The following is a 27,833-nucleotide window of genomic DNA, read 5'->3' as shown; positions in this document are numbered from 1 at the left end:
GAATTAATTCCTTTTTTTTTATAGTGAAAATTTGTAGTTTTTAAAAATTAGATAGGCTTGATCCTTTAATTTTTTTTTTTTTTAAGAAAAAAATAGAAAGGCGTAATTATAAGTTAAAAATAATAAAAATAATCTAAAATATAAGAACTAGGCAACAATTAATGATTTTTTAGGGAAATTTTAATGAATGAATTCATTCCAAATTACAAGGGTTTGATAAATTTCAAGACTAACATAAAATTGATAAATTTTAAATTACATAGAATTTTTAAAGGACTTGCACAAATACTAACATAAATTTGATAAATTTCAAATTACAATTTATTCTAAAAATGCATGACCATTTGAACAATACGACCATTAAAAAAATTGTTGGGAAATATGAACCTTGGAGATTTTGAAAAATGTTGTTGTTGGGAGATTTAAAAAATCTAGTTGTTGTCAATAAATAAAGGAATAATATTTAAATAGGATAAAAAAAGAATAGAGAGTCTATTAAAAATTGCATTTGAAAAAATACATAAGGAAAGAGTAAAAGTAACTATTGACTCTCCAAACAGAACCAAAATATAGAAAGTTTGCTAGAGATGCAAGTGGCACTCCCTTCCCTTTTTATAGAGGCCATGTATATATGTATCTTGAGTTCTCCCTTAAATGTTTTGAATTTTCAAGCCCTTTCTTCCTTACTTCTAATAACAACCAGATCTGAATATTTGATTGTCCTAGTCTTATCTGATTCATGTCAACATTTCTATGAACAAGTTTTTAATTTAGTTTATGTGATTCATTATCTTTTCTTTTTTTTTTCGACAATAGGTTCTTTTACAAGATTTCTTTTGTTGATCCTTGCTTTCTTATTATTTAGTTTGCCTTCATTTTATATCATTCTTTCATATGACGGAAGATTACTTGAGATATCTATCTATTCATCTGTCTATATTTTATAAACTATAATTTATATACAATATAATTTCTAATACAAGACTTTTGTCCAATCTATGCTGCATTAAATTCATGATCAAAACCATGCAATGCATGGACCTTCAACTTTTTATTTTTTGAGAATCAACCTTCAATTAGTTTTCTTTAAATAGTTTTTTTTTTTTTTTTTTTTTTTTTTTTTTTTTTTTTTTTTGAGAATCAAGTCAATACTTTTATTTATCAATGAATACTGTCATGAATAACAAGCTGTTGCACATCACTTGGGATGTCATTTGACCAAACATGAGGACAAGGTATATTTTTAGCAGCCTTAGCCAATCTATCTGCTACGGCATTCCCTTGTCTCTTTACGTGTATAAAGGTAGCTGATACAAAGTTCAAAGCCAAAGCTTTCACATCCTCAAGAATATGACCAAAAGAGCTGTAGCAAGGAGTGCCCGAGTTGATAGCAGTTGTGATAGATTCAGAGTCCCCTTCAAACACCACGTCTGCAAGTCCAAGCTAAAGAGCGAACCTTATGGCTTCTCTACATGCAATGGCCTCAACCTCCTCCACTGTTCCGGGTAGTACCGTTTTGTCTGAGAGCGCACCACGCACCCTTCCATCTGCGTCTCTGGCCACTACACCAACTCCCGCCTGCCAGATTTCTTTGAACAAAGCTCTATCATAATTGACTTTGTGTCGTGATATCTGGGGCGGGTACCAACGTGTTGCACCTGCGGTCCTAAACTCAGGTATGGGAGGCTGTTGAGCTAAATGGAATTCGAGTAATCTCTCTCGCATGTCCTAGTACAGCAGATGAAACGGAAGGGACACTGCATGCATTCTTGAGGCATTTCTTTTGTTCCAAATACTCCAAGTGACAAAGGCAAACTATTCAGCCAGGTTTGGTTCCTCTAAGTTTGTGATACCAATCCACAGATCTCTGAAGTCCACGAAGCGCATGGAGAGGTGGTTTCTGAGGATTTCTTCTTCCCACCAAACCTCCTTGAGTACTTGGCAGCCTCACAAGGCATGAACAGAGTCCTCAACTTCCTCATTGCACCATTCGCATTGTGCATTCCTTGTGACATTCCTGGCTAGCAGATTCTTTTTGGTGGGGAGTGACTCACGGCAAGCTCTCCATAGGAAGTGCTTGATTTTATTTGGAACACTCAGGGACCAAATTCCTTTCCAGCAACTTGTTTGGGCCGAAGTATCAGATGGGCTAGGAGTGGACAAATCCAGCTTAAACATCAGCATTTTGTACGCACTCTTGGTCGTGTATTTCCCTGATTTTGTGCCAGCCCAAATGAGAAGGTCAGGGACCCGGTTTGAGCTTAGTGGGATGCCCAGAATTTGTTGGGCTTCATGGGGAAAGAATTCCTGAGTTACTCGCTCTGTAATCCACCTTGGGCCATCCTCATCAATAAGAACACATACCTTTGCATTCATAGGAAGGCTTTTTTGGGGAGAGATGACATGTTTTGTTGACATGTCAGGCAGCCACTTGTCGCCCCTAATCTGCACTGAAGCACCATCCCCAATCCGCCAATATGCTCCTTGCTTAACCACCTCCCTTGCCTTGAGAATGATTTGCCAAGCATATGACCCATTGGATTTTACCCCACTTTCAAGAACCGAGCACGTAGGGAAAAACCTTGCTTTGAAGACTTTGTAGAACATGGAATCGGTATTATGAATTAATCTCCAAATCTGTTTACCTAGGAGAGCTAGATTAAATTTTTCCAATTCCCTAAAGCCCAAACCACCATGTAATTTTGGTAAGCAAAGTTTTTTCCAAGCTATCCAATGGATTTTTCTTGCCTCACCCGAATACCCCCACCAAAATTTTCTAGTCAAAGCTTCAATGTCCTTTTACAAATTTTTGGGGAGTTTGAAACACCCCATGGTGAAGGTTGGCATTGCTTGGATGACAGCTTTGATTAGGATCTCCCGGCCCGCTTGTGATAGGAGTTTTTCTTTCCAACCTTGGATTTTGTGCCACACTCTCTCTCTAATATAGCTAAAAGTTTCCTTCTTTGCTCTCCCTACAAATGATGGCATACCCAAATATTTCTCATAGTGAGTCACCACCTCAACCCCCACCAAGTCCTTCACCCTATTCTTGATGTCTTCTTGAGTATTTATGCTGAAGAATAATTGTGTTTTGCCACGGTTGATTTTCTGGCCTAACGCTTCTTCATACACTGTGAGGATATTCATCACTGTTTGGCAATTAGTATCATTGGCTCTACAAAAAAGCAAGCTGTCATCTGCAAAGAATAAGTGGGTGATTTTTGGCCCTTCTTTGCAAAGAGACACTCCACGTAATTCTCCATTGTCAGCTGCCTGTTGTATTAAGGAATGAAGACCTTCTGCACATAAAAGAAATAAGTAAGGTGATAGAGGATCTCCTTAACAGAGACCCCTACTTGGGTGAAAAAATCTGTGAGGCTCTCCATTAATCATGATAGAGAAAGAGACTGAACGAAAACAGCAACCCACTAGATTCCTCCATTTTCCATCAAACCCTAATCTCTCCATGATTTTATCCAAGAAATCCCATTAAACTCTATCATATGCTTTACTCATGTCAAGTTTTAGAGCCATGAACCCTGTTTTGCCTTTTCTCTTGTTTTTTAGGTGGTGGAGTGTTTCAAAGGCGACAAGAATGTTATCCGTTATGAGACAATCTGACATGAAGGCACTTTGAGTCTCAGACACCAGTTTAGGAAGGATTTTTTTGAGTCGGTTGGCTATGGTTTTGGAGATTATTTTGTATATGACATTGCATACGCTTATGGGGCGGTAATCTTTTAGGTTTTTTGGTGATTTTGTTTTGGGGATGAGGGTAATGAAAGTATGGTTTAGGTTTGGAGGCATTATTCCTGAATTTAAGATAGATAATGTTGCATCTATAACATCAGACCCAACAGTATTCCAATACGATTTGTAAAAGATTGGGGGCATACCATTGAGTCCAAGGGCTGTCATAGGTTTCATTTGCTTGAGTGCTTGCTCCACCTCCAAGGCTGAGAAAGGCCAGGTTAGGTCGGCATTCATCTGTGGTGTTACTTTGGGCTCAATCCCTTGAAGGATTGGATCAAACCCGACTGGACTGGCTGATTGGAAAATAGATTGGAAATATTGCACAAAGGCCTCCCTGATCTTCTGTTTATCCTCCACAACTTCCCCACTATCAAGGGTCAGTTTAGATATGAAATTTCTTCGATTTCTCTGGTTTGCCCGACTGTGGAAATACGCTGTGTTAAGGTCCCCCGCTTTCAGCCAATTCACCCTTGATCTTTGCTGCCATAGACACTCTTCCTTGGCCATCAAATCATGTACCTCAGCCCTCAAAATTCTCACCTGGGAATGGTTGGATCCGTTCATGGATTTTGCTTCTGCCTGCATTAACAATTTTTTCTTTTGTTGCAGCATGTGACGGATGTTGCCGAAAGAATGTTTACTCCAAGATTGAAGGGATAATCGGCATGCCTCTAATTTTTTTGCTACTCTGGCCATCGGATTTTCAATTGCATGGTCCTCCCATGAGTTTTTTATCACTGCTTCACACCCTTCATCCCTCATCCAAACCGCTTCAAACCTAAAAGGTTTTCTTTTCCTGTAAAACCGAGCATTTTCATCGTCAGTACAAATCCATAAAGGGCTGTGATCCGAAAGCGAACCTGAGATATGGTGAACTCTGGTTGATGGGAACATTTGGATCCAAGGGTTGGTTGCTAATCCTCTATCCAATCTAATCCAAGTCACTGTACCATCAAACTGGTTATTGCACCATGTGAATGAAGAGCCGACAAAACCCAAGTCCTGGAATCTGCAGAAGTCAAGAGCTTCTCTAAATTCAATCATTTGTCTCTCCCGATGCATTGCACCACCCAGTTTCTCTTCTGCTTTGACAATCTCATTGAAGTCTCCCGTACAAATCCAAGGGAGGTCCATTTTGAGGCTTAAATGTTTAAGTAGTGCCCAGGAGTGTTCCCGGTTGACCGTTATAAGGCTTCTGTAAAATCCCGTAAACCGCCAGGTGTCATCCACTCCTGGGTTCACCACTGCATCAATGTAAATGGGTGTTGCATCTAGCACGTGTAGATTGATATCTCTACTCCAAAACAGTGCAAGGCCACCACCAGTATTGAGTCTAGAGACTATGTGGACATTATCTAGTTGAGTTTTGCCCTTAAATTCTTCACATATTTGTCTTTGGATTTGCAGTTTTGCCCTTAAATTCTTCACGTATTTGTCTTTGGATTTTGTTTCCATGATGAAAACAATTGTGAGAGCGTATTTTTTCACCATCTCGGTGAGTTCCTGAACTGCATATGGTCATCCCAAACCACGGCAGTTCCAGCTTATGGTGTTCATTGGTGTCGGTGGGGCTGCCTGGCAGCCACCACCATTGGGCAAGCTTCTGGGGATTCCTCATAAGGCACTGCGATTTTTTTTGTGGGACGGCTACCTTCTTTAGGCTCATCACTTCTTTTGTGTTTTCTCTCAATCATGAGCACGTCAGTTGGGTTGCTTTATTTGTCACGTGGAATTCTGACCCACGTTGTTTTGGTTGGCAAAGGTTTGGTTTGGCTTTTTGTAATATTGGTGGGCTGATGTATGGTGCACGGCCCAATAGTGGTATGGGTGAGTTGGGGTTGGCTTTGTGTGGTGATGGTGGGCTGTTGAGTGGTGCATGGCCCAATAGTGGTAGGAGTGTGTTGGGATAGAACTTTGGGCTTTGAGTCCAGTTTGGTCTCGGCTTCAAAGTGTGAAGAGTTAAAGACTTTCTCTCTGTCTTCAATGTTGGCATTTATGCTGGATTTTTCAACGGATGCTTCCTCCGTGCCAGAGATGCTGCCGTTAGGGTCATTGAATGTTTGATTCTCCTGCCATTCAACTACAGATTGATGAGCAATTAAGACCTCGTTTATTGTCGTGGTAGTGACAGTTGTTGGGATTGACGCCGGGGTTGGTGGAAAGTCACGTGGTTAGGATGGTGGTGATTGGGTGTTTGGGGCAATGGGTGTTTTTGGTGGTGGTTTTTTGTAGTTTGGGTGTTTCGGTCTTGTTCCAGGTACAATAATGGAGGTTTTTCTGGTATTAAGGTCTATCTCTGCTCTCATCCAATCCCCAAAATTCTAGTCTGACTTTTTCAGTGAACCTTTGCTTCTCAACCAACGTTCACAGTCTCTATCGTCATGGGAGACCAAGCCGCACCAGTGGCAGAAGTTTGGGAGACGCTCGTACTTCAAAATTGTGCACCCAATGACGGACCCTTCGGACCATACCTTGCGGACCCTGTTCAAAGGTTTGGTAATATCAATGCGAACTCGAACTCGTAAATAGTTTCCCTTACCTCCTTCACATTCTGTATCAGTCATGAGTAATGGTGTGCCCAAAGAGCTTCCAATGGCATCCCGTGTTTCTTGGTTGAGGCATTGAACTGGTAGTTCATGGATTTGGATCCAAAATGTTGTAAATTGGAAGGCGAGTGATGATATGGGCACGTTTGCAGTCACTTTCTCAAAGACCACAAGGTGTTTGTCATATGTCCAAGGTTCATGTTCCAGTACCCTGTCTAGATCACATTCGTCTTCAAAGTTAAAGAACAGGATGTTGTCGCCCATATCTTTAATTTGAACATCCTTTTCCGATTTCCATAGTGGCCTGAATGTTCGAGCCACTGATTCGACATTGACAACTCGTTTTGTCAAAAATTTAGCAGCAAGAGTGAAAGTGTCAAGCTCTGTTTTCTTTGGGCATGCTATTCCCGTTTCTTCTTTGTCTAATAGGGAGAGTTTTTTCCATAATCCTTCAAGGGACTCCATGTTGGTAAATTGTATAGGTAGTGAGGTGAGCAATGGTTGTGTCTTGGATGGTGATTTGGGACGCCCTACCAGTACCAGAGTACTAGAGGGGAACTGGAAACCTGTACAAGGACAGGGACCGAAAAGCTCCACTGGGATTGAAGGAAAGGATTGTCCTAGAGCCTCAGAGAGCGACCTCAGTAAGTTGATCTTATTTATTTATAGCATCTTGTCTTAAATAGTTGAATATATAATTCCATATACAAACACAACACAATAGTAATAAATGCATAATACAAGAATCTATAGTTCCATATACAATATCAATTATAATAAATATATATTAATAATTACCATAATAATCAAATTTCATATTTAGACAAAAATAAAAGAAAAAAAAAATTATACCATGATAAACTTGATTGTGTATTGCATAGGTCCCTGACTAGTCTATTAATCAAAGCAAGATAATGCCAAATTTGGCCATTTGATATGTATGAAGCCTTCAGAATTTGTCATGTGGCTAGATCTTCAAATTATTTAGAAGGGTAACTTATATATTTGGTCTCTATCATTTACACCATATTTCAATTTGGTCCTTAACATTTCAATGTCGTATCAATTTAGTCATTGTCGTTATCTCTTGGATATAAATTGCAAATATGACAAATGGCAAAAATAAAAAATTAGTTTTTGTTGATGTGGCAATAAACTAATTTTTTTATTTTAGTTGCTTGCCATGTCAGCAATTTCCATTTAAGAGATAACAGCATAGACTAAATTAACACGACACTAAAATGTTAGGAACCAAATTAATATAATTAAAAGGTTAAAAGACCAAATTAAAATATGGTGTAATAAATAGGGATCGAGTACGTATTTTACCCTACTAAGAACTACGTGGTCTATAATTTCCACATGGCATGACACAATTCGTGTCTTAAATAGACTTCATATTTTTTAAGAAAAAAGATCTCCTCAAATCCCTCCTGCATTAAATACGCACCACATTAATTTATGGAAAGTCGTCATTGGCACCCATTCAATTGTGTATGAAATATTACCACATTTGTCACATATTATTGGTCTTGTTTAGAAATTCAACTTTGTAAGAGAACATCATTTAATCCTATGTACTTAAATTTTATCCCCAACATTTTTTGTTTTGATTTGTGGTGATAGGTAGATAGTATGGAGGTGAGAAGTGGGGTTCAAATCATAAATATGGATGGTACTTTACCACTAAGCTATCACTTGAATCCTATATTAACATTCGTTCATTTATTTATTTTAATACATCAATAGTTGATAATCGATTTGGGGAATTTGAATCTTAAATGTCTTTGTTAAAAACACCTGAATGTGATAGTTGAGCTACAAAACTCTTGGCATATTAGCATTCATTTTTTGGTTGAGTTTAGTTTCATCTCAAAATAAAATGGATAGTTTATTCAAACACACAAAATATAAATTGTTCACGGTTTGATTTGTAATGGTCATCTTAATGCCGGACAAAATGGGCTTCTGCCCTTTTTGGGCAAATTAATTAATCTTTTGCCCTTCTTCCCAAACTAAATAGGGAAATACCCCTCTTTTGAAAATCGATTTAAGCCCTATAGTGACGTTTTTAAGGACCTATAGTGACGTTTATAAAGACCTATAGTGGCGTTTTGTAACTTATTGCCTATAACTCGATTTCATGGATATCAAGTTATAAAACGTCACTATAAGTTTTTAAAATGTCACTATAGGTCCTTAAAAACATCACTATAGGACTCCAGAATTTTTTTTTTTTAACTCGATTTTGAGAAACTCGATTTTCAAAAGAGGGGCATTTCCCTATTTAGTTTGAGAAGAAGGGCAAAAGGCTAATTAATTTGCCCAAAAATGGCAGAAGTCCATTTTGTCCTCTTAATGCCTTCTATGGTAGTATTAATTAATTGTCTTGTAGTTTGTTTGTTTGTTTTTATTTTTTATTTTGTTGCTGTTGTCTTGTAGACTTGTAGTATTAAGGTGTGTCGTATTGCCTCTTTATTCAACATTGCTAATTACAACAGGAGAAATAAGAGAGAGACTCTTTTAACCACACAAGGCAATGTTTTGAAAATTCAAGCTACACGTACTGACGTACATACAGTTATGGTTTGAACATTCAGCATGGAATATATGGTCATGGAGATTCTAATCTATCTCATTGCTAATCATGTATATTTTGGAGTTATAAAAACAAAACAAAACAAAAACAAGAAAAGTATACTGATAAATGGGATATATTTTCCTCTACTTTTTCATTTTCTCCTTAAAATGATCATCCCTGGGACTTTCCACTTGACATTATTAATATTACTAGTTGGGGCAGCACGTGCAAGGCACGTGCTTGTTGTGAAAAAAAAGTACTGTAGTAATTAATGTCAATTCTAGATTTTATTTGTATTATAAAACAAAGATATAAATAATTTGGTTTTGAAAGTATATAGAGATTTACATTAATTAAAAGAGACATTAATTTTAAGAATTTTGATAATTATATATAAAAAAATTAATCTCATTCGTTTAAGAATTTTGATCAACCACAAAGTTAGGGTAGTTATTTAACATATAAATATTTATTTAACTATAATAGTTTTTTAATACCTACTTGCTAAAGACAATATATCTATTCTCTAAAAACTTCTAAGAATGATAACGAATATCATCATTTCCAACAATAAACAACTGAGTTTTGCTAAAAAATTAAAAAAAAAAAAAAAAAAAAAAAAAAAAAAAAAAACAAAAGGCTTGTGTCATTGAATATCATCATTCTATCTTTTAAAAAAAATTTATCATTTAAAATTCAAAATACGTAAAGAAAATTTTTAGAATGTTAAAATTTAGCATGAGTAATTTAGACATTATACAATAAAATATTTTGAGAATCATAAGCTTTCATTAAGGTTTAACTGAGAGAATAACAATAAGATATATTTGCTCTTTTCCAAAATATTAAGGGAAAAATTACATGATTTTAAAGTTTAAGGAAGAATTGTAAACTGTCACAAGCATAAAGGATGAAAAATGTTTTTTTCCTAAGTTTTTGTTTTTGTTTTTGTGTGCAAAACTATGTGTTTTTACTTAAAATAATGTGTAAAGAAAAAATATACAAAAAGGCAACTCAAAAAAATTGTATGTGGAATATTAAATTTTGGCTCAACAAAGTTGAATAAACCAACTTGGTACTGGAGCTACTGTTCAAAACTTAAAAAAAAAAAAAAAAACAAAAAATTGACAAAGTGGCTCAACAAAATGGCATTGTAGATGTACAACGCAAAAACAATGGATGTACAGTGATATATATATATAAAAGGAAAAAAAAAAGTGCAAACAAAATATTAAAAAAAAAAAAAAAAAAGCTACTGTAGCTACAGTGCCGCTTGGACTGTAGCTATGGTTCAAAACTTAAAAAAAAAAAAAAAAAAAAAAGAAAGAAGACAAAGTGACTAACCAAAATGGAACTGTAGATGAACAGTGAAAAATACTGTATGAACAGTGCAAAAATATTGTAGAAAAAAGAGCACAAATTGATGATTGGGAAAAAAAAAAATGATGAACAATACATATTGAACAAACCAAAAGTACTGTAGTTTTTACACATTCACCCAACAAGTGTCAGAACATTTTCACAAAACATTTATTTTCAGTTGTAATTGGTCACAGTTTCATATTTTATTATTTTATTTTGATTTATAAGAAATTAACATCTCAATAATTGTGAAAATATTGTGAAATTTTTTGTATCAACATAACAATATATATGCGAGTTCTTATAAATATTTAAACGAAAAAAGGACAAATGAAAGACTAAAGAAAAAAAAAAAAAAAAAACTTTGTAGCTATTGTAGCTATAACATTTTCACAAAACATTTATTTTCAGTTGTGGTTTGTCACAGTTTTATATTTTATTATTTTATTTTGATTTATAAGAAATTGACATCTCAATAATTATAAAAATATTGTGAAATTTATTATGTCAATAAAACAATATATATAAAAGAAAAAAAAAAGTAAAAACGGAAGGCAAAAAAAAACCTGTAATAAGTAGCTGGGACGGTAGTTACTGTTCGAAACTTTAAAAAAAAAAAAAAAAAAAAAAAAAAGCTCACAAATTTTCACTGTAGATAAACAGTAATATTTTCACTGTAAATCAACAGTAATATAAACAGTAAAAATACACTGAATGGACAGTACCAAAGTACTGTAGCGGCATTATTAAGAATTTGAAATTTATACGATGTACCGAATTCGGACCATTTTCAGTCAAAGCCTGCCAGGTTGATTTTTTTTCCGTATATGGCTCAGAGCCATATTATAATTATTATTATGAGTAGGGTTGATTCTTTTATAATTTCTCCTCCAAAACTTTTTTATTTATTTATAATTTTTGTCATAATTTGTTCACGTGGTAAGTTATAAGTGGTGAAATTGTGGACTCATCACTTTTACTTTACCACTCACAATTTATCACATGAGTATGACGTTGAAAAAGTTGTAATCCAAACATTTCCCTATTACTATTAGCCTATTAGCCTAACATTTATTTAAAATACATTAAAGATGGGGAAAAAAAAAATTATCATTTTTATTCAACAGTTTGACGATTTTCATATATGCTTAAACTTAATTATTAATTTTTGGCCCAGTTAATATTACCTGAGATAGTCACTCCTACTCCTACCAAAACAAAAATTAGAAAGAATGTGAAAGTCAGGCCTTCTACATAAAATCAGTATTGCGCAAGCATAAAAGTAAGTTCTCACCCATTATCAGAGTTTTTAAATCCATTTCTTTTTTAAAATTTCTTTTGATATTTTTAATGGGAATATAAATAAATTTTTTTTTGTCTTTATTTTTATTGAATATTTTGTATAACCAAGTAGGTTATAACATAAGTTTGATTTCACTTTAGTAGTGGAATAATGTTATTTAATCCTTTTCAAATTGATGTAGAAATTTACAATTAATATGTAGATATCTGTTTCTCAAAAAAAAAATATATGTAGATATCTTATTTTGCAATTTACATTTGTTGATGCCTACTTTGGCAAGAAGGCTCAATAACAGGAGGAAACCCAACAACATGGAAGGGAATAAGGAAGAAGAGTTAGCAAAGAGAGAAGAATACCATTAAGCCCAAATGGCAGGAATAATGGTCCAAGAGCCTATAAAATAGTAAAAACACCCCAAAGAAAGCAAACGGGCCCAAGAGAGCCTAAAGAAGGAAGTAGTAAGCTCATAAGAATTATAAGAAATAAAAAGCAAGCAAAAATGGGTCAGAAGAGCCCAAAAGAAAGGAATTAGCAAATGAGGTTGGTACAAAGGCCAATAAACCCCCAAAGGCCATGGGAATTGGGCCGGGGAAGCCCAAAAAAATGTAGTAAAAGCTCATGGGAATGTAAGAATGGAATGGGCCAAGGATGCCCAAAGAAATGAGATGCGCCAAGGAAACCCAAGATGGCATGAGGATTAACCCAGCAAAAACACTGGGCAATGTGAATTGAATAAGAGAAGAGTAAATGGCAGGCCCAAAAGAGGCCCAGCAAGCACAAGTCAAGTGGTAACATGGCAGGAGCAACGGAATGGCATGGCAGGAACACTGACCGACCTACAAACTAGAAGTAAAGAAAGATAGGGGCCGTATTGAAGGAAGAAGAGCCCATACCCAAGCAAGACCCAGCCTAAAGAATGAAATGAGGTGCAAAGAATAAAGACTCAGTGACTCATCGATACCACAAGAGGTTAAGAACAAGCAGCACAACATTCAACAAAGACCAGACAAGCCCCCAAGCCATGGCAAACACATGAACAGTAGGCAGACCATGGACACACATGCAAGTGGAGCATGCACAAGACTAAGGCACCACCCACTTGTACCTAGTCAATACAGGGTCGGTGGGCCATGGGTCAAAGGTAAGAGAAGGTATGGTCTAGTGGAATCACTAGATGCATGCAGTAGAAGTTAGTAAAAGAGAACACTTAACCCTTATTAGGATGGAAATGCCACGGAGAGCAAGAAAACAAAACAAAACTCTTTTGTCTGAGAATGGAACGTGGCACGGCCAGCACAGGGTAGTGATGATGGCTGGGCAGCCGACAGATCAGTGGGTGGTCTGGGAAGGACACCCACACCAGGGCAAAAGTAGTCGAAGGGTAAAACAGTAAAACTCATCATGGTAGGCAATATAAAAAGACCTTAGCTGTGCACAGTAAACTAAAAGCAAGAAAGAAGAAGGAGAGGAACAACAAGAGGCAATCAGAGAGAGTAAGGAAAAACAAGTGAGAAAAATAGCAAGAAAGAAAAGAAATGGAAAATAAGGAAGAAAAAGAGAACATAGGAATAAGAAAGAAAATGGAGAGTATAGAAAAACAGAGAGAGGATAAAAAAGGGAAGTGAGGAAGCAAGAGTGTGATAAGGGCATGCACCAATAGGCTCCTCCCTTCTCTCCCTCTCAACAGCCTACTCTCTAGCAATATTAAAAGGATTCGAGGATAAGCCATTTAGGCCCATTCTTTCAAAGTGGGTAATTTCCACGGTAAGACTTCCTTGTGAGATTGCCCACATTAAAGAGTGGTTCCCTTCTTGGACTTAAACCTCCTAAGGAACCAAGCACGGCAGACTAACCACTCCCTTTTTTTCTTTTTTTCTTTTTTAAAGTTGATCAAGCATTAACATTACTTCCTTTTTCTTTCATTATTGTTGCTAACCTATTTTTACCGTACTCATATTACTGTGTTTTCTTTACTAAGAAAATGGCTTAATCATTGTCTTTGGTTGATAGCAAATATATTCTTCTTATTTTATTATATTATGCCCTCCTGCTATAACATTTTTGTGACAGCGTCTTCTACCAATGGGCACGTGACCAAGATCTAAGCAAAGGGGTCCTAGCTTGCGCACAAGTTGGCTTGAGGTGAGTTTCAATCAAGCCAGTCCTGACTCTCCTACCTCAGAACTATTGGGCCAAAACGCGGCAGGAAGCAGTCCAGCCAAGAAGTACAAAAAGACCCACCACTTTCAAAAAAAAAAAAAAAAAAATCATATCACTTCTCAAGGGTAAAATTGCAATTTTTATGGTTTTAATTTTCAATTTCTTTGAATAAAATAAATCTTGAAGTCACAACAATTAAGATACCAGGTCATGAGCCTTAATAGGTCCACTGAATTGAAAAATATCACAAAAAAAAGATTTAACGGTTACCTTGCACTTGTATAAATTAAATCGCGACCACATGAGTATAAACTTTTAATTCTAATTGGTTTATTTTTAGTTCAAATTAATTTTAATGACGTGCCATAACACTATTGATTGAAGATGCAGTTTATCATGGAGTTGCATGCACCTAATTCAATCAATGGGACAAAGCTTTAATTAAACCATAAAATTTGGTTGAAATTAATTAATTTAGTGGATAATTTTTTTAATTAAATTAATTTTGAGTTTATTGTCTAAACTTGAGGACCAAGGAAGGTTTAAAGTAGTCGAAATTCGGAGAAAATTTGAGCATTAAAGGCCAAAACGCTTGAAAAAGGAAAGAATCATCAAGCATAATATGGGCTCGATTGGCACTTGGACTAGATTTTCTAGGATTTTCTCCTATTTTGTCTTGGCTTGTTCCCCACTCAAGTTAAACCTTACCCACTACGAATTTCACTCAAATTTTGAATTTTCTTAAGTCTCATATTGCTTAGAAATTGATTATAACCCCCCCCCCCCCAACATCTAGCATAAATATCACTCTCTACCATTAGTTTAGGGGACTTAAAAGACAACTCAAGAAATGCACCGAAAGGACTTAGAATCTAGATATACAAGGCCCTCTGCAAGGGACCCAATTGGTTCCTAGACTGAAAACATGTGGCAACTCCTAAACCCTCCTCTTTCAATCCATCCGATTAAGACATACTCTTTAGAGAAGTGCAAGAACACACAATTAAGAAAGATGTAAACCCAAGATCGCCCCTTAGAAAGAGAGGGACGCGGGGCAATGCCCTCACAATGATACATGTTGTGATTACAAGCCAAATCGTCGAGAAGCAAAGCTACCAACTTCGCCATAAAACTCATGACTACAATATCTCTCTTTGGTGCCTTTTTTTAGGAAAATGAAATTAGGGATTATTTAATTACTTTTCATAGAATGGGTTGAACGAATCTGAATGATTAGAGGGTTTTTTTTTTTTTTTTTGAATCAATTTTTTTGTTGAATATTTTGTTAATTTGTTGTTGTTGTGCCTAATCTTGATCTTGATATTATTTGAGCTAATTTTATTTTTGTAATTTGAAATTTTATTTATTTATTTATTTGTTTAATGGGTTAAGGATTAGAGTAATAATACGTCCACAATATTTCTACAACAAATTCTAGGTGGCAAACTCTTATTGGTGGGTAAAAAGTAATGTTAGTGGTGTACCTTGTTTAAGATCAATAACAGTCTATCACATAGAATTTTTTTTTGAAATTTTTATGAAAATGTTATGGATATTACTCTAATCCTTAACCCTTTAAACAAAAAATAAATAAAAGTTCAAATAACAACAACAAAAATTTAGTTCAAATAACAACAATAAGGATGTCAGGGGGTCTAAGATTTTTTTATGAGTATGTTAGAGACACAACAAAATGTCACAACAATTCCTACATTAGCATACCAAAAGATTTAAATTAGGGATTATAGAGGATTCATGTGTGAGTTGGCATGCTAATTTTGGAATGTTGTGAAATTATTGTGACATTTTATTATGTCATTACTTTAAAAGGCAAAATCCGTTACATGGTGTTTCAATAATTGAAATTGTAAGTTAAACTCATGATTTCAGTTTTGAAAACACACACTTACACACTGTGTGGAATAAATAACTATTGCCTTATTTTTATTTTTATTGAACCCAAATTTTTAGGATTTTCAAGTTGTTTGTAAGAAATAATTCAAATATAATTATGTTTATAATATTTTTGGCAAGTCAATCCTGTGATATGAAAAACTTGGGTTAGTATTTGAACTAACCTAATAATAAAGGATCAAATTTTGGGTTCCAGTTAGCTCAACTAGTAAAGTCTCTGATGGTTGAATAAGAGATCTGAGATTCAATCTCCGCCTACACTAAAAATTGATTAGTGTTTTGGTCTGATGATAAAGAGTTATCATCAAGAGCAGACGCCATAAGTTGAAACTCTATCTCAAAAAAAAAAAAAAAGGATCAAATTTATATTTAAACATAAACTAAAATGTTGTGGAGATAGCATTTATTTAAAACTAAAGGTAGAATTAAATACAAAACTTGTACCGTTTCTTTTTTCTTTTTCTTTTTTTGAGGAACATTGTACAGTTTCTTAAAAACATGATTGTATTAACTAATCTATATATAATAATAATAATAATAATAATAATAGATGAAACTGAGAGAAACTCAAATCAGAATTCCAGCCAAAGGCCTTGTAGCTGAATTGGCATCTCCCCATGTACAAAGTGCTTGGGGGTCTAGAGGGGAAAGGGTTCGAATTGCGGGGTTAGCAGCATATTGTAATTATTTCTCAAAAAAAAAAAATCAGAATTCCAAATTAGAGTTCCAATTTTGCGCCATATGTCATAAATTATTTGTTCTTAAAGAGTTTTATTTCTTAATTTTAGAATCAAATGTGAGACCACATTATAAATATTCATCCAAGTGAGTTATTAAGTACAAAAATCAAAGAGACTAGAATAAATAAATCGTTAAAAAAAAAAAGTGCTTCACAATAATTAAAAAAAAAAATGACAATTTACATTTTATACCTAATAATATCCTTATAAAATTTTTTAAAGAGTTAATAAAATATAAAAATAACTATCAATAGTATTTAAATTATATATATATATATATATAAATTATATTATGCATCTTATTGTATATCTTTAAGTGTATCTATATATATGCATGAAGTTACAAGCTAGTATTATATAATACATACATAATACATCATACATTAACCAATATCATACAATACAAATATGATATCCTTCAAATTTAATTAAATTTATATATATAATGTATTACAGAAAGATTTGTTTGTGAATTTTTATTTTGAAATAAAACATCGGAAGGTGGGAGGGAAAAAAGAAAAATCCTAGTTGGTCCGGCTGAAAAAAAGAAAAAGAAAGGGGAATACGACATCACGATCTTCCTGATTATACCTATTCTATCCACGTATGGGTTTAAAAGTTGGCCAAAGGGTCCAAGTTGAGAATTACATGAAAAGTTCCTCGCTCTCTCTCTCTCTCTCTCGTGTCCCTATCGTCTTCTCAACGCAAATAGGGTCGTCCCAAATCAGACACTTCCACATCAAGCTTTTTATAAATATAAATTTTTTTTTAATACGACAATACAAACCTCACCGAAAAATGAACAAACAAATTTGTCTAGGTTCTATTCAACTTGGGTCATCATCATCATCTTCATCATAAAGTTAGTTCTACCAAACTCATCAGTCGGTTTTAGGTTAACAACAAAATTACGTGGATGCCATGCCCAGTACTTAGTTTACCTTGCTTTTTATGTTTTAACACGTGCCTTCAATTCAAGGATTCATGAACAAGAATTGAAGACCAAATAAATCTATATATATATATATATATATAAATTTGAAAAGGAAAAAAAAAAGAAGATGTTATTCCATGAGTTTAATAGTATATATTAATTTGGGTATAATATTCCTAAGCCGTGCACATGACGCATGTCAGAAATCTAAAAAAAGAGACGTGCTTTGACCGTACAAATCAATTCAATATATATATTAGGATAAGGGATGCCATTTACTCATTTACAATGTGCAATGCATATTAGAGCATCAACAGTGGGCTTCTTAAATGCCAAATTGTAAAATATATTTGGCATTTGACCCAAATTACTCCAGCAATTGGATAGTTATATCTGGGACCGGCCAAAATTTTTTGGCATATTGCTACAGTGCAATCTCACAAATGAGATCGCACTGTAGCGCTATGCCATCCAAAAAACAATTATTTTAATAGCGCACAGTTCATTCAACCCTTCTCTCTCTCTTGCTGGCAGGATGACCATTGGAAATGCAAGCATTTGAAAAAGCTGGGAATAGTTGATTTTGAAAAAAGAAATGACGGTTGGAAAAGTAATAATAAAAAAAGATTAAAAGAACAATATTTTAATAAGATGGTAAAATAATAGAGTTTTGGGATGTTGGGTGTATTGTAAAATGGTATGGTATAATTGATAAAGTAACTTTTTGGGATGGTAAAATAAGATGAAATATAAGATCCGGATGTGGATGCTCTTTAGAGTTTTATCCAAGAATTTGACCTTAGCTAAAAGTTCTTCTAACATAAGTTGACATTATTGATAAATATTGTTGTATCTTTGTTTTGGCTAAGGGATTAAATCTTCCTCCATCTTTATCAATGACCTAATTGTATTAGGTTCTTTTGCATTTCGTGAAGCATTGAAGTAATAAGATTTTTTTTTTTTTTTTATTTAAAAAAAAAAAACCAAAAAGGTTTCTTGGTGTAATTACGCTTCTAAAACTTAGCGTAGGAAATGTAATTGCGTGGCGTCAAGCATGAAAGTCTCATCTGTTTTTTTTTTTTTATTATTTTTTGCTAATTATAAAAGTCTATTCAAAACTTTTAAAGATTCAATCGGAATTGTTCATAAACTTTGATTAGTATAATGATTTTAATTATAAGAATGCAAGTTTAAAGATTGTAGGTCCCATAATATATAAGAGCCCATCTAGTAGGGGAAAAGTGTAGAACAGAATAGTAGACCCAAATAACTCGAGTGCATCAAAGTCTGACTCTGCTTTATTTTTATATTTATTTTATGGCTAAGTATAAACATTGACAATTTGACAATGACAACGTCCTCAGCCCCTCAAAGTAAAAAAATAAAAAAATAAAAAAAATAAAAAAAAAATAAAAAAAAAAAGGGGAAAACAAAAACCCATTGATTTGGGTCCCAACTTGATGATTGTTACTTTTACCCGAGCCAATTTCCTAATAATGGACTAATAATTAGATTAATCCTCATCCGTGAAGAATTAACCAACCCATAATTTACTTTATGTCGGTATAGAGAACTCAATTCAAACATGAACACCTCCTTATTCTCTCTATTTCTTTCTCAAAAGAACAAACCGACAATTCTTTATGAAGCTCCAGATTAGGTCCATTTATATAAATCGAAATCAGTCAAACTCTGGTGTGAACATACATACAATAGTATCCTAGTCGCCATTTCTAATCAATTTGGCATCACTGCATCTCTTAAAGGTGGGGAAGGGCCACACAAAAAAAAAATAAAAAAATAAAAACAAAACAAAATCCAAAACCTTTTATCAAGCAAAAATAATAACCATAAGGCGGCGTGCATGGTGGAGCGGGTGTGTGTGTGTCACAACACAGTAAGACTATTTTAATGGCGGCTGTTCAAGTTTGAATTCCCCATCACCTTATATTGCTGCTGTCGACTTTGTAATTATAACCTTAAAAACGCTAAGGGTGTTTATTTTCCACAAATTGACAAAGCACACAATCCGGGTCAATCTCAATATACTTCTTCTTCGGTTGGAAGTTACATGTGCTTGCTAAAGGTGGCGAACCAGAGAGGCTCAGCCAGGGTTCCGGCTCAAGATGGTGATGAATCGGAGAGATATGGCCAAGAAGAACCATCAGAATTATCATCACAAACACAACAAATATTGGACCAGCCAAATCCAATAAATTATCATCATGGTATTGGTATAAATGCAATGGTAACACAGCCAATGTTTACGGATTTGAGCAGAGCGACAGAGATGACAGCTATGGTTTCAGCTCTTAGGCATGTTGTATCAGGACAGAGTGGAGGTGACTCATGGGGGTATGGTTCAAGTTATGGAGGAGTGGTTTATTCTGCTTCTCCTTCTCCACCTTTGTCAGCTTACTCTTCTAGTTCTGCACCTGCTATTGCTTCTGCTTCGTGGAGTGGCCAAAAGAGGGGGCGTGAAGAAGAAGAAGAAGGCGTTTCTCAGTTGATTGAGTCTATTCCTAGAGGTTATAGAGGGCCTTCTGCTGATTTCAGATTATCACAAGGAGATTCCACATCTGGTGCAACTGGTTAGTTTATAACAAAACAAAACTGATTTAATTAGATTTTATTCAGTCATTCATTTCTCTCTTTGGTAATATACCGTACAACACAACAATCTAGACAACAACAACAACAGAAAATTAGGATTAAGGTTTTATTGTTATTATTGTTGAATATACCACACGGGTTTACCGTTTCATTCATCTCAAATTCTTTCATGAAATAAATTCAATAATCTAAAAGAATATTAGTTTATTTTCTCCATTAACTACTTGATATTCTGTTTGCTTCTTCTTTCTTCCCCTAAATTATTCCTATAAATTTATGAATAGAGATATTACAAAATTATTAATTATGTAATTAAAATAAGAGTGTAAGAGTATTGATTATTGCATGATGTTTTTTGAATGGTATTATCACCTGACTATCAACCTCTAGAAAATTAGAATGAGCGCAACAAACAGTTTAATTTAGCATTGAAACTCCCACTTAATTACATGGCCAATCCATGTCGTTAAGAACAGATTATAACTTGACATCACAACATTGATTTTGTTCTACATCCATGAAATGTCTGTCTAATATATGTATTGTATATATCATTCTTTACAGTAAAAGAAGAAGCTACAAATACAAATATTGTTGCAACCACCACCGCCACCACCACCACAGCTCCTGAAACGCCAATAAGCGAAAATGTCGAAGAAACCGGCGAAAGAAGGAGAAGATACAGAGGAGTAAGGCAGAGGCCATGGGGCAAGTGGGCAGCCGAGATACGCGATCCCCACAAGGCCGCCAGAGTCTGGCTCGGCACATTCGACACAGCGGAGGCCGCCGCTAGAGCCTACGACGAAGCCGCCTTGAGATTCAGAGGTAACAGAGCCAAGCTTAATTTCCCAGAAAATGTCAGGCTACCACCACCACCACCACAGCCTCTGCAGCAAAATTACTCTACACCATCGAACCCAGTATCCATTTCTGATTCACCAACAACCCATTTGCTTCCAATGACATTACCACTGTCATTCCAGCAACAGTTCTTCCAGGTTCAACCTCAAGCTTACCAGGGCTCCTCTGTTAACGACTACTTGCAGTACTCCCAGTTACTCCAAAGCTCTGGGGACTTTCAACATGGACAACAACCCTCAAGTTTATTGGAACATATGTTCTATAATTCGCAGTTGGCTTCCTCGGCTTCTCTTCAATCATCTGTATTGCCATCATCGTCTTCTTTAACTTCTTCTTCGTATGCACCCTCTGGTTCTTCATCCTCTGCTTCATTTCCTCTGTTTTCTCATCAGCAATCGGGCTATTTTCGACCACCCACGAATCAGAATCTAAATAGTGGCGGTTCGGATTTGCCTCCAACGCCGCCGTCGTGGTCAGATTCTAGTCACTATCATAGTTCATCCAGTTAAACTTGATCACTTTTTTTTTTTTTTTTTTATATTAAATTTTTAAAAATAATTAGTATTATTTTCTTGTTCTTAGCTGATGTATTTTAATGTGCTTACATGTTTTAGGATGCTTTTCTTTTCTTTCTTTTTTTCCTTTTTTTTGTTATAACTATTTTTTTGTTACCATTGTTGTTGCAAGTGAGGTTCTCGAGCACAATTTTTTAATCACCTTCATATAAATTTATTATTATTCATTGTTACTATTATGGTAAAATTGTGTAAAATTAATTGTGTTCTTAGGTTTAATGAAAAAGAATATATGAGTATGTTTGGATAAAACTTATTTTATTGAAAACTGAAAACACTGTAGTAAAATAATTTAATAATTTTTAAATGTGTGAATAGTACCGTGGGACCTATTTTTAATGAAAAAGTCACTGAAAAGTAGAATTTGTGGGTCCGTAAACAGTGCACAAATATACTGTTCACAGTAAAGAAGTCAACATTTACGATTACTGTTCATGAAACAGTATATAAACAGTAATCACATATCCTGAAACGCGTGAAAACCAAAAAAAAAAAAAAAAAAAAAAAAAAAAACAAAAAACAAAAAACAAACAAACAAACGTGCAAACTAGCAATCGCAACACGTTATCCAAACATTACCTATAAATATATATATAGAGATAGATAGTGTTAGAGGGAAAAAGGACAAAGAAGCATTTAGAATTTTAGGCAGAGTTCACTGTCAAAAAGGATTTGATGTTTACGTTTCTCTTAATCATCGGTCGAAAAATTTAGAAACCAACAGTTTTGTCCGAGAGCTGTGTGTCTAGGATCTATTTTACAGCCACAGATTTATTAAAGAAATGTACTTTATTATTGATTTTTTTTAATGGTGAACATGATTATCTTATCTTATGGACAATAAGCTACTGTCATTAGTGCACTGACAAAGATATCTTCCTTGTGTTAATCTTTCTAAGAGTTAAAATATTGGTAAGAGTGAACAGAGAATAGGCCAGCGGAACAGGGGATGTGTGTGTGTTTCGGCTTCATAGTTAGATTCTTGATATGTCCCATCAGGGGCTTTGAGTAGACTTAAACCCAACATTTTCCATGTGACGAAGTGACTTCTATGAGAGAGATTTAAAAAAATCCAAATTCCCTACCTGATCGGGATTTGAACTTTTTTTATTAAAAGTGTACCAGTTTATACAACAGTTTTAGAAATACTGGCGGAAAAAATTATAAAAATACATAAAATGTTATTTAAAAATTATTTAAAATTAAAAATATATATTTAAATTTACGTACCAAATAAGACCATAATTTCTATAACAACTTTGACATTTCTAGACTCTGACCAAAAAGGGAAGAGGAATTACCGAATAACAAGAGAAAAGGACTAACATCTTTTTTTTCTTTTTTTGTAAATAGGACTAACATCTTTGACATTTATATATTTATAGATTTGGACATCAAATTTGTTACAAGAGGGCCACTCCTTTACTTAACAGTTGTTCTAACTACCATGTAAACAAATTTAATTTAATAGGAACAAATGGTTCAAGAGTTCCCATCACCATTGCATCCTACATGGAGAACTTTTATTTTGGACTAAGAGATATACAACATTCTACTCACGTGAGCAGAATGAGTGGGATATTGTATACCTTGGTGATATAAAGGTGAGTTTGGCATCAGCTTATAAACTTAGATTTTAACTTTTAATTTTTATGTATAACTTTTTAAAACTTTACCTTTTTTTTTTTCTTATTTTCTCACTTTTTCAAAAAATTTCAAGGTACAAATATACTTTAATGCACTTTGGCAAAAAGTTTTCAACAAAAAGCTAAATAACTTATTCTCAAACAGACACAAAATATCATCTCCTCCATAATCTCATTAACCCGAACCTTTCAATTCTCACCCATGAAATAAACACAATGTTCATTTTTCACCAATAGGCCTGGGAGCTAGTAGGATTTAGTCGAAGCTCACAGAGGGGCAATGACTCACATATGAGATGGAGATTGCTGGATATAAATGTGTAAGTAAAGTCTTGCATTGAATAATGATAAGAATAATTAGTGGTTAATATAATATAGTTGAACTCATACTCATTAGGTTTAGATCTTTTGGGTTAAGTGTGTCTTTATAAATTATATTAACTACTCAATAAGTATTAAGTGCTTGTGGAGTGTGGGAGGCAAGGGCCGAGATTCAAGTTTTCAAGAGGAAGCTTCACACATATATACACTTAAATTAAGTTAGAGTAAAATTTCTATCTTGTATAAAAAAAAAAACTATTCAAGGAGTTTTCCTAAAGTGTTTATCTTCACAACAACAAACTTTCACGCCATTCTCTCCTCACCCCAATTTGATCCCTCCCTCCACATGTAACCTTCAAATTGGTGGATGGGTGCCAGTCAAGTTATCCAATGTACATTGCCACCAAAAATCCCCGCCAACCCACCCACACAACCAAATTATCGAATGCCCATTACAAAATCATCACAAAACTTGTAAGACTTTAAATTGAAATTTCAATTTTCAAACTCCCATTACCCATCACAATTAAAAAGAATACGTTAAAATATATATATATATATATATATATATTAACTAGATCAAATTTAATCTCGTCTCATGACAAGGCCTCATATCAACTCGACAAATCAATAAACTTTGATGAAATTGTTAAAGAGAGAAAAATTACAAATCAACATTAAGAGAGAGATGAGAAAAGAATGATAATTCACTTAACAGAAAAATGGAGATAGAACCACTGCACACCCTTGGTGCGATGGTCACTCCACAAAATATAAGTGCTTGTAGGATGTGGGAGAGTAAGGACCAAGATTCAAGTCTCCAGGAGATAGTTTCACATATATGTGCACTTAAATTAGGCTAGAGTAGAATTTCCATCTTGTAAAGAAAAAAAAAATAGTATAAAGAAATCTAAACTACCAATAATATTAAGTTACAATCCATACCTAAGCATTTGTATGTAGTATCGGCCTGGTTAGGTTAAACAATAAACAGGTGTGAAATTTCCTCACTCGACACCCGACCAACCGTAAAAATAAAGTACTTAATTTCAACACTCATTCGCTAAAGGTTTCGTTTGAGAGTTCATAAAGGAATGAAATTGAATAATCATAAAGGAATAAAAAGGAATTGAATGTATTTAAGTAAAGGGAAAAAGAAATGAATGAATTAAGTAGTCTTGTTTGTATGTTTTAAAATAAATAAATAAAAATGAATGAAAGGTAAGTAACCTTATTTGGAAGTAATATGAGGCAAATGAATGAAATCATTTTATGAAAATATTACCATAAGAGCCCTATTTTAAAATAAATTGCTGAATATATGAGGGTATTTTGAAAGTTTTAGTAAAAAAATTCATTAAATTTAATTTCATTCTCTTCAATTCCTCCCAATTTTAGGGGGAATAAAAATTTGAGGTTTTGAGGGAATAGAGAAGAATGAATGTTCCATCATACTAATTTTATTCTCTCCCACTTAAAATCTCAAACAAGGACCTCCATTAAAACTCCCTAACAAGGGATGTGAAGAATATTCTAAAATTATTCATTTCATTATTTTCCATTTCATTTCTTTCTCTCCTCCCAAACAAGTTGTAATGTTTCGAAGTCAACTATTTGTTTTTGGATTAAATAAAACAGGTTATTGAACACTCCTAGCTTTAATAATTTTGTTCATTTCCTATTTAGGATCCCAATTTTCTCTTCCTCTCATTATTTTACCCAACATTGTTTACTCTTCATTCTTAAACAACCATTACATTTATAAAAAAAAAAAAAAACTTATTATCTTGGGTAAATTACAAATTAAACCCCTAAAGTTTTGGGTTCTTTGGATTTTACACTCCAAAGTTTTTAAAATTTGATTTTACACTCTGAAGTTTGGTTTCATTAGCAATTCATCCCCCACGATTCGTTTCTACTATTAAATGACACGTCATTATGCTAATGTGTTTTATTTTGCCAAATCAACCCCAAAACTACATCGTTTCAGTGATGACCAAGAGAAAGTTGACACAATCAAAACTATGTTGTTTCGACCTAAATTTAAAACACAAATCTCTAACTTAAACGACACCGTTTCAGGCCAAACTCTAAAATATAAAACATAACCCATGGAAGGAACAGTGAGGGAACAAATCAAACCCCATAAAGCAACAGTGAACCAAAACCTCTCTAACCTAAACTCCTCGTCTCTTGACTGATTGACAGTACCCGCCACTTAAGAATGTTCCATTTCTTCACATCACAATGGATGGTAGTCATAGTATGCTTCAACCCAGTATGAAGGTAGTGCAGCCCGTTGACCATGAACTCATAGAATAAGATCATCTTTGATCTTGATACATTATCCGGTGAGAGGGACGAGGTTAAAGTGGCGTAGCTAACAAAGCAATATAACCTCGATCCTTAACTCGTCAACTCCATCGCTTGACACACGCTTTATTGCAATGTTTATGGTACGGTTATAGTCATCAATAATAAAGCCCTTATATATTTTGCTAAATCCCCTTTTATCGCATTTTAACCATAACTAACACACAATAAAAAGAAAAAGAAAAAAGAAAAGAAAAGAAACATAGGCAGAAAATACTCCAATAATTTACACAAAAAACCCCCCCAAAAATTTGTCAAAGATAGAAAGAGCAAACCCAATCATAGCTATGAATCCCTAACAAATCCAAATCCAACAATGACAAGAAAAAGCAAAATCCAAAAATAGGGAGAAATAGAGCTGGAGATAAGAGAAAGAGTTCTCATTGTGGTTGTTGATCTAGTCGAGCCGATAGTTTTGAGGTGTGGGTTCATGATGGGTGTTTGCCCTGTGAGCTGGGAGGGAGCAGCCTACATGGGGTTTTGATTTGGGATTTAGAACTTAGGCTAAAACGGTGTAATTTTAGACTTTGAGTTTTGTGTTTTAACATTGGATAAAATGATACTGTTTTGACCATGCCAAGTATGCGTTTATTTTTCATTGAAACAGTGTAGTTTTGGGGCTAATGTGTAGACATGGCAAATAGACGGGTCGGGTTGGGTTGACCTGTATTTTTCATATGATTTTTTTTTTGTTAATAAATAAAACAACATGTATTTGCCATTTGAAAAGTCATGCAACAAATTACTTAATGTAAAATGCATTACTTTGAATTCACCACTTACATTAAGAATGAATTCAATTAAACTTATTAATACTTATTCAATAATTTTTAAATGATACAAATCCCAACATTACTAACTAAAACAAAATAACACAAAAATAAGTAAAACAAATACACAAGTTTTATTTTTACACAATATCAACAAAATATAAAACAAAATTACAAATAATTTATTGGATAACTCATTTGACAAAGAATAAAAATATATAAGAAATTTACAATCTTGAAAATTAATTTTATAATCTATTATCAATTGTGGTTGACACTCTATTTCAATTTGAGAATATACATTTAAGTTTGATTGTTTACTTATTTATACATGATCTCTTTTATGAATATTATATCATTGTTAAGTAACACACACTTTAGGAAATATTATAATTTATTTTGAAAAGTTGTTTATTTGGACATAAATTGTTAGAAAATAGATCTAAACATTCATAATTTATACTAATTTAATACTTTGGCTTCACTTTTTTCACACTTATAAATGTTTCTCACACATGTCTACAATTTTAAATCTATATTTTTAACTCTATTGTAACTAAATTATCTTGGCATGTACTTTTCTATTTGATATTTAAAAATCTTTACTCATTATAGAATGCTCAACCATTCATCTTTCAGTTCATTTGCATGTAGTTATGTAAATGTCTCAATTGTTTTCTTAAAACTCACAATAAACAATTAAACCAATATTATCTTTATTTATTTATTTTTTTTACTAAAAAAAAAGTTTTAAAAAATGGTTCGGGTCTCGGGTCGGGTTGACTTACAAAAAATACGGGTTGGGTCACAGGTCAACCCGCTTTTTGCTTAGGATTGGGTCGGGTTTGAAAATTCTGACCCGTTTTGCCATGTTTGCTAATGTGGCAAAAATAAAATATGTCTACACTGTGATGTGTCAATTAACAGTAGAAATTATCTGAGAATTGCGGATTGCTAACAGAACAAAACTTTAGGGTGTAAAACCAAATTTCTAATATTTTAGAATGTAAAATCCAAACAATCTCAAACTTCACCGGTATAATTTACAATTTACCCTATTATCTTTTTTTATTTTTTGATATAAGATAGAATTTCTATTCTAGCCTAATCTAAGTGTATATGTGTATGAAGTTTTTTATTGAAAACTTGAACCTCAACTCTTGCCTCCACATCTTACAAACATTTATACATGTGGAGTGAATAGTTGTTGGGCCACAATATTTCTTGCTTTCATTTGTAGCTTTCCTTTTTTTTTCTTTTTTTTTTTGCTGAATCACTAGCTTTCCTTGTGTTTCGTGAAACATGCATTTTCCCTATTTGGTAATAAATAAGTAAACGTTTTCTGAAAACAAAAAACGTGCTTTATACTATTTAGATTGCT

The 27,833-nt window shown here is 33.9% G+C and overlaps 2 protein-coding genes across 2 annotated transcripts; one reads left to right on the top strand and one right to left on the bottom strand.

The window, feature by feature from the left end:
• Positions 1 to 1,161: 1,161 nt before the first annotated feature.
• Positions 1,162 to 1,725, bottom strand: LOC126698687 (uncharacterized). Its single transcript, XM_050396072.1, has 2 exons — positions 1,473 to 1,725; positions 1,162 to 1,430 (listed from the first exon to the last, which is right to left on the bottom strand). Exons 1-2 carry the CDS (start codon positions 1,723 to 1,725, stop codon positions 1,162 to 1,164), a joined length of 522 nt encoding a protein of 173 aa, XP_050252029.1.
• A 17,357-nt stretch (positions 1,726 to 19,082) lies between these two features.
• On the top strand, positions 19,083 to 21,543 carry LOC126713609 (ethylene-responsive transcription factor ABR1-like). Its single transcript, XM_050413400.1, has 2 exons — positions 19,083 to 19,884; positions 20,471 to 21,543. The coding sequence occupies exons 1-2, from the start codon at positions 19,365 to 19,367 to the stop codon at positions 21,274 to 21,276; spliced, it is 1,326 nt and encodes a 441-aa protein (XP_050269357.1). The 5' UTR covers positions 19,083 to 19,364; the 3' UTR covers positions 21,277 to 21,543.
• Positions 21,544 to 27,833: the final 6,290 nt, after the last annotated feature.

The sequence above is a fragment of the Quercus robur genome, chromosome 2 (genome assembly GCF_932294415.1).
Source record: "Quercus robur chromosome 2, dhQueRobu3.1, whole genome shotgun sequence".
Lineage (NCBI taxonomy): Eukaryota > Viridiplantae > Streptophyta > Magnoliopsida > Fagales > Fagaceae > Quercus > Quercus robur.
This window is presented reverse-complemented; position numbering and strand designations above follow the sequence as displayed.

Bases quoted from the DNA above. Each gene is read 5' to 3' on its own strand.
- LOC126698687 (XM_050396072.1), bottom strand. From the start codon at position 1,725: ATGCGAGAGAGATTACTCGAATTCCATTTAGCTCAACAGCCTCCCATA. The intron at 1,431-1,472 runs GTAGAGAAGCCA...TTGGACTTGCAG, and splicing joins GGAGGTTGAGGCCATTGCAT to ACGTGGTGTTTGAAGGGGAC.
- LOC126713609 (XM_050413400.1), top strand. From the start codon at position 19,365: ATGTGCTTGCTAAAGGTGGCGAACCAGAGAGGCTCAGCCAGGGTTCCG. The intron at 19,885-20,470 runs GTTAGTTTATAA...CATTCTTTACAG, and splicing joins TTCCACATCTGGTGCAACTG to TAAAAGAAGAAGCTACAAAT.